The sequence below is a fragment of the Felis catus genome, chromosome F1 (assembly GCF_018350175.1).
Source record: "Felis catus isolate Fca126 chromosome F1, F.catus_Fca126_mat1.0, whole genome shotgun sequence".
NCBI classification, from domain to species: Eukaryota; Metazoa; Chordata; class Mammalia; order Carnivora; family Felidae; genus Felis; species Felis catus.
The window spans coordinates 31287996-31300549 of record NC_058384.1 but is presented as its reverse complement, the minus strand read 5'-3'; the positions used below and the strand labels follow the sequence as shown (position 1 = coordinate 31300549).

The 12554-nt window shown below is 41.5% G+C and overlaps 1 protein-coding gene across 2 annotated transcripts in view; it reads right to left on the bottom strand.

Moving 5' to 3' along the window:
- Positions 1-1482: 1482 nt before the first annotated feature.
- Positions 1483-12554, bottom strand: part of INTS7 (integrator complex subunit 7) — a 93124-nt gene continuing 82052 nt past the window's right edge. For both annotated transcript variants that reach the window (XM_011290973.4, XM_045048396.1), the window contains 4 exons: positions 11053-11185; positions 7305-7403; positions 5839-6024; positions 1483-2744 (listed from right to left, as the gene is read on the bottom strand). In XM_011290973.4, coding sequence (XP_011289275.1) covers positions 2457-2744; positions 5839-6024; positions 7305-7403; positions 11053-11185 — 706 coding nt within the window. In that variant the 3' untranslated portion in view covers positions 1483-2456. The remainder of the gene's footprint in view (positions 2745-5838; positions 6025-7304; positions 7404-11052; positions 11186-12554) is intronic.

Here is a 12554-nt window from a genome sequence, read left to right as displayed (position 1 = left end):
TAACGGACACACTCAATTAAAATAGCCTTTTTTGCTTCACAGAGTTATTTTCATACTTTGAACTATTTGGATTTGTTTTTATTAATAATTCCTACAGTGCACCAAATCAAAGAGTTTATAACTACAGCTATCAAAAGCTGGTCTTTTAAGAACATAAAATTTGGGGGGCACCTGGGTGGCTCAGTCGGTTGAGCATCTGACTCCACCTCAGGTCATGATCTCACGGTTTTTGAGTTCGAGCCCCACATCGGGCCTTGTGCTGATAGCTTGGAGCCTGGAGCTGCCTCGAATTCTGTGTCTCCCTCTCTCTCTGCCCCTCCCCTGTTCGTGTCCTGTCTCTCTCTCAAAAAAAACAATAAATGGTTTAAAAAAAAAAAAAGAACATAAAAATTGGGCAGGTCTCAAGGGAACTGGGGAGGGCTGGCGGCTTACAAGATTTGCCTCTTGAGAATTCTGCTTCAAAACAGTACCAGAAACCTGACAGTGACATTATAAAATTTCATTCTGAAAATAGACAATTAAAAAAAAAATTCTCCCCTAATTTAAGAGTCTTTTTTTTTTTTTTTGGTCTTTTAGTCTTTCAGTCACCTGATAAAAACTCTACATTGACTTGAAGAGATCCAGTCTAATTCAGTCATTTTAGAGACAAGGAAACTAGCCTAGAGAGATTGAGTAACTTGCCCAACGTAACTCAGCTAATTCATCAGAGCTAAAAGGACAACCTGTGCTTGCTGGGTCAGCTCTTTCCACGCCTGGCAGGTCAAGGGGTTCGTAGCCTCCTCCACATCCCTCTGGCGGTTCTTCCTAAGGCCTGTGCCCTCAGATGCTATCACAACTGTGCCCACTGTGCACTGTGTACAATGGGGCTGAACATAAAGGGATGCCATCCACAGTCAACACTGGAGATTCATACGTTTTGCCATGATGTTCTGGCTGGCCAATGGCGAAGAGGGACAATAGCTCACCCGAGCCTGGCAATCTCAGAGGGACCCGAATCGCCAATCACTTCTCATCCCTGGAGGCAACATGACAAGGGAAAAAGAAATACCAACTCATTTTTTTTTTCTTTGAGCCAATGTTGACTTTAAAGGGAAAAAAAGTGCAAAACACAAACAAAGAAAATGGGAGATTTATTTAAAAAGGGAACCTCTAAGAGGGTTGATGGGGGGTGGGAGGGAGGGGAGGGTGGATGATGGGTATTGAGGAGGGCACCTTTTGGGATGAGCAATGGGCGTTGTATGGAAACCAATTTGACAATAAACTTCATATATTGAAAAAAAAAAGAAAAAGAAAAAGAAGTAAATAAATAAAAAGGGAACCTCTAGGGAAGGTGCCCAGCTCCATCTCGGGAACTGCTTCCAGCCCAACTGCCCCACACACGTCATGAACATGCGCAACCCTACGATCCTGATGTTTGGAAACCACGATCCCAAGCACTGAATGATCCCAAACCAAGAACGAACAGGTAAAATACATCTAGTATACTGTGTTAAGACAAGAAAGTTTATTATTATTATATTTTATATAATGGTTTTCAACCAGTATTGAGATAGAAAAAAAGGGATTTTCTGGCTAACCAGAAAATTTCTATTCCCTGAGCATCCCAACTAATTGAGGTTGTGCTATAGATTGTTTTTTCTAGACAATCAAGTCTAGCATTACATAACTTAAGAAGAAACCAAACCAATCAAAAGATCTGCCCTCCTAATTTAAAAGATTAAGATATTACATGTGAGTGATTTTTTTCACTCTTGGAAATAATGTAAAAAGTCTATAATATAAACAAATACTAGAAAACACAAATGATTACTTGCCAATCTTTGTAACTGTTAGCTGGTTTGGGGGGGGGTCAATTAAATACTAAAACAATAAATTAAGATTGCTTTAGCATAGAGAAATATAGGTGAATAGTTGAAATAATGTAGCAGGATGTTTCAATTCTGCTAGACTGCTTCCTCTCAAAATCCAGAAAACTGGATGTTTCAGGGGACACACTGAAGTCAGTCTAGGGGAGAACTGTTTCTACTCCCACAGACTCCTCTGTACCAACTAGTCAGCACTTCCCAATGCTTAGCTCAGAATGAGAGGTCTGTGCCAGGTAGTGAGTGATGTGTTTTGGTGGAGAAATCAGTCAAATATATGAATTCAGTGATCCCAACACATGACTTTTCTTGAAAGAGAAAGAAAGGCTCAGCAACAGAAAAACAATGAAAATGTCAAACAGAAGATAAAGGACATGGTTTGAGAAGGAACAAGGGGAAAGCGTCTTTCTGGCTAGGAATCCAATTATTTCTCAAATTAAATTTTTAAAGAAAAACCAACTCTTTTTTTTCATTATAGAAACCAATGAATAGATGGACTCCACATTCTTTTATATCTTAATCCATATGAAAAATCAAATTATTTTTGCCCATTTGATCAATTCCTGTAAAGTCTGTAGTGCATTCATCATGTGGCTAAAACCGTGAGTAGGCATTTCGTTGTTGCTGCTGTTGTAATGGTTGTTGGGCCTGCTGTTGTTGTAGGCGAATTTGCTGGGAATAAGGGTCTTCCAGGGATTTTACAAATATGGTAGTTCTGGGACCCGTCTTCCATACAATACCATTGGCATCTTTCACAGAAGATTCCACTGTAATGTTGTGTGTTCCAAGGATAGCAAAGTTCAACAGAAATTGAGTACTGAAGTAATCATTATGAGGTTCAACCCTCTGCTCCATCTCATTGGTCATATTGTCAATGGGTATCTGGAACGAAAAAATTGTTAAATAATAGTAATAGCTAATACGTACTGAGTGCTTACTGTGAGGTAGGCCCTGTACTAAGCGCTTACTTAATCCCTGCAAACAACCAAGAGGTGTAGGTACTATTATTATCCTTGTTTTACAGATAAAAACACTGAGGCAGAGAGGTTAAGTCATTTCTCCAAGGTCACACAGCTAATGAGTAGTGGAACTGGCATCTGAACCAAGGCAGGTGAACTCCAGAGTCTACACTCTTTATCACTAAGTGATACTACCTCCTCACTACCACAACAAGCTCCCAGAGCCTGTCTCGACCCCTTGATATGCTGCCTTTCCTCCTTGTGAAGGAGCTCAGGACACGCCTCTTCAAAACAATGCTGCTTTGGCACATTGATTCTTTTCAACTAAAGGCACTTGTGAAACAGAGGATGTAGGAAGGGTCTCTGACCTTGCCATTTTTACCTAAAACAGGCCATAAAACCTCCCATGAGAAAGGTGCCTTCTCTGTACCAAGGAAAGGAGAACATCCTTGTCACCAGAGACTGGGAATCAAGGTTGAAATGCACGGACTGCCGCCCCATCTCTCTCCCAGTCACTCCCCACCTCTTTACTGCCCATTTGTCTTAAGTCTCCACAAATTTACTGTTTCTTTGTCTAAAAGTTACATAAGCTTTCTGCTCTGGTCACTTCTCTGGGTTTCCATTGTCTGTGAAGACTCCCATGTATGTGTACAATTCTAACAAACTTGTATGCTTTTCTCCTGTTAATGTGCCTTAATGTTAGTTTAATCGTAGGCCCAGCCGGAGACCTTAAGAGGGTGGAAGAGAATATTCCCCTCTTACACTTGCTTACTCAACCCCAACTCTGATTCCCATCTTTCTTTAGTCTGTAAAGAGAAATTCTGAAGAAACAGGGTGCAATCACCTGTTTCAGGGAGTTTAAAATCTAAGAGACTGAAAAAGAACAGAACTCTAAGTAAATACAAGTTAGGGTTCCTCCTCCTAGCCAGTCTGATTTTGTATTACTTAATACAGTCAACCCTCCCTCTTTAAAACAAATTAACTTTATAACTTGTACAGTGCTCATTTAATAATCAGTGTCTTGTTCAGATGGGCAGCACAATATATTCTAAAACACAGATTTATGGGCTTGTTCACTTATGTAGCTTGACACTCATGCCTTTGTCCTTCAAAGAACAGAGTAACACTTGCTGGTATACCCTGACCTGTACCTAAGATTGAAGTATATTAAGAGAGACACTTATTCTGAGAATGCATACACAGGTAACCTTAATGAATATTTGGCCAGATTGTTCTACATTTATGTGTGTGTTTCTGTTGTATAATTAATGATATAAATGTGCCCTGAAGCTTTGTGACTCAGGGAACAGGTTAATCTTTCCGTAACAGCAATGGAATGAAGTCACTGACCAATTCAAGATCTTAGATTTATAAGCCTGGTTTTGTTTGTTTGCACAACTTCTATAGGGGTTTTATGTCCCTAAACAACATGCCTACCAAACAAGAACTTCCTTAAAAGGACCAGAAATAGGCCAAGGCAACCTGATCGCTCTGAATGGATGATGCATTTCAAGTTGAGAACTCACTGCATGTAACACAACAGAGCAATCCTGTCCTATATAACTTATATCAGCTTCCAGGCATTAAGCAATGCCTCCAGAGGTAAGTCAATAAGCAGAAGACTGGTTTGAAGGTTTTTTTCTTAAGAGTAGAAATCATATGCAAGGAACAATAAGAATCATCATTACTGTTCTCTCAAATTCAAAGTGAGGAGACAGCTGTTGAAAGTGGTAAGTTAACTATGTAAATTCTCACTAGGATCTTCTGTGACAATAGGGATCACCCACAAACATAGCAGTTGTACTCCAAATACAGTAAATGATTTTTTTTTCATCATTCATCAAATATTTGCTACATAAGGCACCATGCTCCGCGTTGTGGGAGTCAGAGAGGAAGAGAAGAGAATGAAGGCTGAGCCATATCAGAGTGGGCAAAGAAGGAGAAGAAAGTTACCAAAGTAAAGAAAGCAAAAACGGCCTAAGCCACACCTTCTCTTGGGTTTTTAGCCTAAAACCACCAAAGAGAATAAAATGCTCTCTTTTTATATTTCTACTAATACTCCTTTCCTTTCTATGGAGCTCAGTTCAAGCGTGCCCACAATAAACCCGGATACAACCAATGTGGGCATCTGAACAACTCCGTCCCTACAACTGTGTACTTGTTCCCTTGTTCCATTTACTGTGAACAAACCATCAAGGAACCAGAAAGAGATGTCCACAGAAAGGAACACTCTGCATTTGGAATACTGGTATTCCACGGTACTCAGTATCCCGGTCTCGGCTAACAAAGCAAGCACGATTTTTGGTTACCTACCTCGTGATTTCTCAAAGCAGCCAATTCCTAGGGTTACACCCTTAAAGAAAGATTTTACTTTATTTGACCATGCCTGTCAATGTTGTATAGCCTTTTGGGGGGAAAATGCTAAAATTCCCTTAAAATAGAGAAAAATAATTCGATGTGTGCTTTTTGGGGGAAAGGGAGCACTTATTCCCTTAGTCCTGAGGTTTCCCTCCATGTGGAAGGACTTTTCATTAGATGGGCAGTATTGGTCTCCAGGGAAGGAGGTAAATCCTACTGATGGGGAGTTTCTGGGTAGGAACTGAGCATGGGGAGCTAAGATCTTCTCTTTGCCTTCTCTGGGACTCAGCGCGCTCCTTCCTACCGTCAGTTTTACAGGGGCAGGCTCTTGTGTGTGTGGGCTGAGGCTGGTGGGAAAATTCAGTGGTACAAAGCTAGAAGTCCCTGTTGCCAGATACCTGAGCGGGGTTTCCCGACAGCTATAATAATAAAACTCGTATTTGATTACTGTCTGCCTGGATGTTTCTCCATCAGCTGGCTCAGGCAGGGAAAAGAGAAGTGCTGTTCACGAGCCCCCTCAAGCCTCAGAATGTACTTTTAACTTGTGTCCGTATCTCATCTGTTAGGAGGTGTAACTGCAGTCTGCTTAACACTAGAAAACTTCCATTAATGTAAGTTGATAAAATCCACATCATAACTCTGCCTCTTTTCTAAATTACCTTGTAGTCTTGTCCAGATTTACTCTGTAGTGTAGAGGAAACATTCAGACAGACGGACTGAATTTTGCGGAAGAGTCCTGGTTTTGATCCATGTTGAACCACTCCCTCTACCTTTAGTGCCAGCTGCTGGTTATTCTGGACCGCGATGGGCTCTGCAGGGTTCCGGGGGGACGGCGACAGAGCAAGCTAGAATACCAACATTAAAATAAATGCTAACAAGCAAGAGCAAGCTCTCTTCTGACAGACAAGTTTGTGCTAATTATTATTTATAGGTTACAACGTTACACATACAACCAACAACCTGGCTATGCCAGGACAACCAGGCAGATGTACCTTTAAGGTCAAGGGTTCCTTCTCCTAATGCTTCCTTTTAAATACCACTGTGTTTTCTACGTCAAACCCCAGTTCTGTGTGAGGGTAAAAGAGGATTAGAAAAAAGTGAAGGCACTATTCTTGCCCATTTCTGGGGTGGGGCCTTTCTTTGACAAGGAACCAATTCCAGTACAGAAATGTATCATGTAAAATTTCATATCTAGAGGCTGTCCTCCGGTCTTTCATAATTTTAAATACACTAAATTCAAAGGCAAACGTACTTAATATTCTAGGATTACACATACAATCAAGTCACAATGGTATAAAAGTCAATTTTAAACCTCTCATTAGAGTAGTTTTTTATTTAAAAACATATTTAAAATCCCCAATACACTTAAACTACCGAAAGCCCAAATTCTGCTAAACGAAGAGATGGAAGAAATTGGGTCTTTCTGATAATGTTGAGCATTGCCTCAATCAACCCTGCACACATCTTACCTAAGGTAATCAATTTTCCTTAGTATTCACGTCATTCTGAAATGCAACCCAAAACATTCGAATGGATATGCAAAGTGCACGGAAGACATTTACTGCCAGGGATAACCTAGAAAACCTCTTGCGGGTGACAGTTTTCCTCCTTTCCCAAAAATTCCATTCTCTGAATCAAAAATACATTTTTGAATGTTGAGTGGCTTACATATTTTCAAATACTAGCTCTTCTCATTGGCCAGCTCCTCAAAACTGGATATTCACAGACAAAAGTGCCCTGGAGGTAGGACTGGTGATGTTTTATTGGACCTGATTTATTCTGGGTCTGGAAAGTCCAATCACACACAGACTCAGCTCAAGATCCTTGTAGGTGACTATCATGAAACCTCTCAAATTATTCTTGGAGACAAGGGACAGAGCTCCAGGTACCCAAACACCCGTCTCGCTGCATCTGGCACTGACAGGTCACAAGGGAGAGGGTTTAATCCCCAAATCCCGTTCCTTTCACCAAACCACTCAGTAAAGGGAGAAGAAATTCACAACTAAAGGCTGTAAGTTTCATCAAAACCAAAGGTAAGATCCTGAAGGAGAGCTCTATCCCACATATTCTTCAAAAGATAACTGGGTTTTTAACCAGTATTAACCTCTATTCTTGCTATTATTACCTTGATGCTGGTAGACTGCAGTTTCTGGAAAAAATATCTCTGAAATGAAAGAGGAACTTTCAGCAAGGAAATGATGGCATTGCAGAGGCATGCTGTATGCTGGGGGGAAGAAAAGAAACTAAGTCAAATAAAAATAAATTTCCAAATTTCATCAACAAATGGTACTTTAAGAAAGAAGTTTAAAAAGTAGAAATGGTTGGGGCACCTGGGTGGCTCAGTTGGTTAAGCGTCCGACTTTGGCTCAGGTCATGATCTCGCGATCTGTGAGTTCAAGCCCCGTGTCGGGCTCTGTGCTGACAGCTCAGAGCCTGGAGTCTGCTTCGGATTCTGTGTTTCCCTCTCTCTCTCTCTCTCTCTCTCTCTGCCCCTCCCCCACTCATGCTCTGTCTCTTTCCATCTCTCAAAAATGAATAAACATTAAAAAAAAAATTTTTTTTAAAGTACAAATGGTCCTATGATTATTGCAAAGGTACATACCTATCAGGAAATAGGCATAACACCCAAATGTTTGCCAAATCTCTCATGTCAAGGAATACAACTGCAGATTTTTACTTTACTTTGAAGTATATTCGATAAAATAAAAAGTAAATGTAGAAGAAAATCCTCAAGGCAAAATAATGCACAAACTTTGCATTTCCATAGCATTTAGAGCTATTAGATATATTATTATATAATGATTTTAGTTACTACAACATAGAGTAACTATTGTATGTTAAAGTAGGATAAAGAAAATATGGTAAAGAAGCCAGAGCAGTATATTGATGTCCGAGGCCAGACCGCAAATCCCACGAACCCTGATGTCCTCATTCTTCCATCCCATCTCCATCTCCACATGGTGGCTTCCCTGTCCCTATAGCCCCAGAGTGAGCAATGGGGGAAACTTACTGGAATTCAGATGAAGAATGACAATACAGTCCAACTCTATGGAATTCCAAAATTTTAATAGAATACTTTATTTCAAATATCTATTTCACAAATTTAACTGAGTTTTGAAAATCCCAGCATAGGTGAAGAGAATCACTACAATGAATCCTTTGAGTCTTAGTAAGAGGAGCCACACAACTAGAACTTAAAAGAGTTCTGAGATATTATATGTATGTATGTATGTATGTATGTATGTATGTATTTAAAACCACTTTATTGAGGTATGACCGACATACAAAAAACTTTACGTATTTAATGTATCCAACTTGGTGAGTTTGGAGATGAGCATACAACTGTAACACCGTCAAAGATACTGCAAAGATCACCCAGTCTAATCCTCAATTCTGCTGATAACACAGGTCACCCAGACAGGTAGTGGGACAAGCTGGGACTAGAACCTGGGTTGCTTGACTCTTAGTTCAGTGATTTGTTTTCTATTTCACCAATGGTTTGCAAACTTAAGAGAAAAAAATTACAGCACCATCAGAACACTTGTAACTTGAGGTGACCTAGAACTGCTCCTGTTGGTGTACCCTCCCCTCCCCTCCTCAGTCTACTTCCCCACCAGTGGCCTGAAGTTGCAAGCCACTCTACTGTGCTGTCTGCCCTTCTGAGCTGCTGATTCCAAGCACAGTGCCACCTAGTTGCCTATGTTTGTGAACAATTTTAAACAGCTGGGCATTAAGGCTCTAGGCCAGAAGAATCCACTCCTTATTGGTTTCAGGCTGTTGAACATTTCGTGCCCAAGAGACTCCTAATACAAATGCCAGGTCTATTACTTGAGAAAACCACAACACAGATTCAAACACATTGGGTCTATTTCTCCAGGTTTAACTGCTAAGGCAACATTATTCACCTTCCTGCAACGAGGAATCTGGGAAGCACTTGCAGGGACATCCTACTGGTGGTGGAAGTCTGATGCCAACAGTATTTTAGGAGAGAAACCTCTTTAAAGGCTGGACTTAGGGGACCCAAGTGCCCTCAGGCTGTTCTGGGGCAAAAAGGCACCATTCTCTCTTTTAAAAGAATGGAGGCAGATTTTGCAATTCCCCATATGGAGAGTGTGGAGTGCCTCTGAGGCCGATGGCCCCTTGGGCACATGTGCATAGGTGTGTTAGGAGCAGATTACCATTATAGTTAACAGTCTGGAAATATGGAGGCACACAGTGTAGTTAGTAAGCCAGAAGGAGGACTAGCATAGCACCAACACGCTCTTCTTTGTTGAGTCTGATACTTTACATCCTTTGTATTTTTTTTAAAGTTTATTTGAGAGAGAGAGAGAGAGAGAGAGAGGGCATGTGCAAGAGTAGGGGAAGGGGCAGAGAGAGACTCCCAAGCTGTGGGGCTTGAACACACGAACCGTGAGAGCATGACCCAAGCTGAAACCAAGAGTCGGATGCTCAACCGAATGAACCACCCAGGTGCCCCCAGCCTTTATATTTTTTGACATCTAATCAATGTCTTGCACGGATGTGTGTATTTCCTTCAAAGAGAATCTTTACTCTGTCCCTTAGCAACCAAGTCTCTGTCAAACAACCACCCAGGTCAATTCAACTCAGCAAATACGTACTGACGATCTTATGTCAGGGAATGTATCTGTCTGAAAATCTAATCTAACTCTTCAACAACATATCTTACCAATTTCTTCTTAAACACCTGATAACGGGTGAGAGTACAGAGCGAGAAGAGCGGGAGCCAGAAAAGAGCTACAGGGAATGTCAGCATCTAATGGGTGGCCAGGGCAAGGGAAACTCTCCAAGGTATAAGGTCACAGACGGGGTGTTATGGGCTGAATGTGTGGCTTCCCCAAACTCCTGCATTGAAGCCCTATCTCCCAATATGTTGGTAATTGGAGGCACGGCTTTTGGGAGGGTATGAGGGTTGGATGAGGTCATGAGGATGGGGCCCCATGATGCAATTAGTGTCCTTACAAGAAAAAAAGAGACCAGAGCTCCCTTTCTCTTCCACGTGTGAGGGCACAGTGAGAAGGTGGCTGTCCACAAGCCAGCAAGAGGGTTGTCACCAGGAACCAAACTGGCTGCCACCTTTGTTCTGGACTTTCCAGCCCCTACAACCATGAGAGAGAAGTGCCTGTTGTTTAAGCCAGCCTGTCTACAGGTATTTTGATACAGGAGCCTGAGCCGACTAAGACACTGGGGAATGGCCAGACAGGGAGGAGAAAATCTGGGTGAGGGTGTGTCAGTCTGTCCTGTGATGGAGGAAACTGAAGGAAGAGGAAGAGCTGAACAGGGCCAAAGGCAACAGATTCAGCAGGCTAAAAGGACATCAGTGGCATCATCTGGCAGGAAGTGATTCACTGCCTTGTAGATGACAAGCACAGTTCTTTCTGTTTCAATTGGCCAGTGGTTCTCAACCCTGGTGGCAGGACAGAATCAATCACCTGGGAGCTTTTTGTAAATACTAATGCCTGGGCCTCAACTGCAGAGATTCAAAGTTACTTGGTTTGGAGTGGGGCCTGGGTAGTGATTTATTTTTTTTAAAAAACTCCCAAAGTGATTCTAACGTGTAGCCAGGGTTGAGAACTACTGCAACTTCAGTTCAATTGTTAAAAGGAAAAAAAAAAAGTGCATTCTGGTAGAGCAGATTTGACACATTAACGTAACTCTATAGCAGTGAGAGATGTGCTAAGTGCTCCATGGATTAGCTCATTTCATCCTCACAGCAATTATTAACCCTTACAAAATAGGCACAGCAGAAAACAGGCAGAGAGGGGAATTCGATGAATTCACATGGTTAGTAAGTGTTGGATAAAAACCCACTTCTATCTATGTAATGAAAACTCAATAAAACAAATGTCACTTGCCATGTAAGAAACAGGGGTATATTTCCGATTGAGTGATTCCACTTCCTCCAAGACATGATTATACACAGACATCATTCTCCTCTCATATTCACTGTCAGCATGGGCCGCTCCAGTAGATCCGTATTCCTGGAAACTGAGGTCAAATCAGTATCAATTAATCAACCAAAATAGTCACTACTTCAGTGTCTACATGTGTCAGGCACTTTGCACATGTTCTCATTTAATTTGTAGAATAACGACGTAGGCACGGTTGTTTCCATTTTACAGGTGGGGGGAAACTGAGGCTTGGAGAGGTTAAGTAACAAGCCTGGAATTCAAACCCAGACCTGACTTCAAATTCTGTAAGTCTAATCACTTTGGTGTTAGGTAGTAGAAAAATGTTTAAACCCTGTCTGTGCCATGAGGGGAAGGAGACCTAAGACATTTGAAAAGGTAATTATCCATAAGTGCCAAATAACCAGTGAAGATCTATAAATAACAGATCAGCACATGGAGAGTGGGGAGGAATGCCACAGAAGAGACAGGTCTTGAGCAAATTAGCGGGCAAGCAGGATGGAGATGTGGAGAGGTGGAAGTGTGGAGGGCATTTGTGGCTGTGGAAACGGCATGGATCCACAGCATGGATGTGAAAGGCACAGGCATGTTCAGGGGAGAGCTAGTATATAGAGCATGCTGGAAAGTTTTACCGAGATTCCTTCTTTCTTCCTCTACTGCCTCAGACCTAAAAGTGTTTTTGAAAGTCTTCCTAAGTGAAAAAAGAAAGCAAACCTTTTGTACTCCAACTAAACTTCAAGGGGGTTATTTGAAAATGCAACATAGGTAATTCAGCCACACTGGGCATAACACTGTTCTTATTATTCCCTTATTATCCTTTTTAAAAAACGTTTATTTGTTTAGAGAGAAAGTGTGAGCATGTGAGTGAGCAGGGGAGGGGCAGAGACAGAGAGAGGTAGAGAATCCCAAGTAGGCTCCATGCTGTCAGCACAGAGCCCAACATGGGACTCAATGTCACAAACCATAAGATCATGACCTGAGCCAAAACAGAGTCAGCCACTCAACTCACGGAGCCACCCAGGCGCCCCTCTCTTATTATCCTCTTAACATCAAGCGGTGTGTTAAAGGCATAACTAAAGCACTTCCCTTAGGTACTTTATACAGGTTATTTCAGTTAACCACCACAACCACTCTAGGAGACAGGCATCACAAGTTACCTATAATTCATGCATATGTGGCTCAATGTGATGAAATCACATGCATATATTTATACAGCTAGGAGTGAATGACAAGGGATTCATGTTCGTATTGGCCTGGCTCCAAAGCTTTGTTTCCTGCTCTGTACTATATCTTAAGTTCCAATAAGACAAGAACTGAACCTCATTTATAGGACTTTAAGGAAAACTATACACACAAAGCATAAAGAAACTAAAGTCTTTTATGGAGTTACCTGCTACCAAAAGGGTCTAAATTCAGAATATACTACTCTACCTCCTACTAAAGCATTC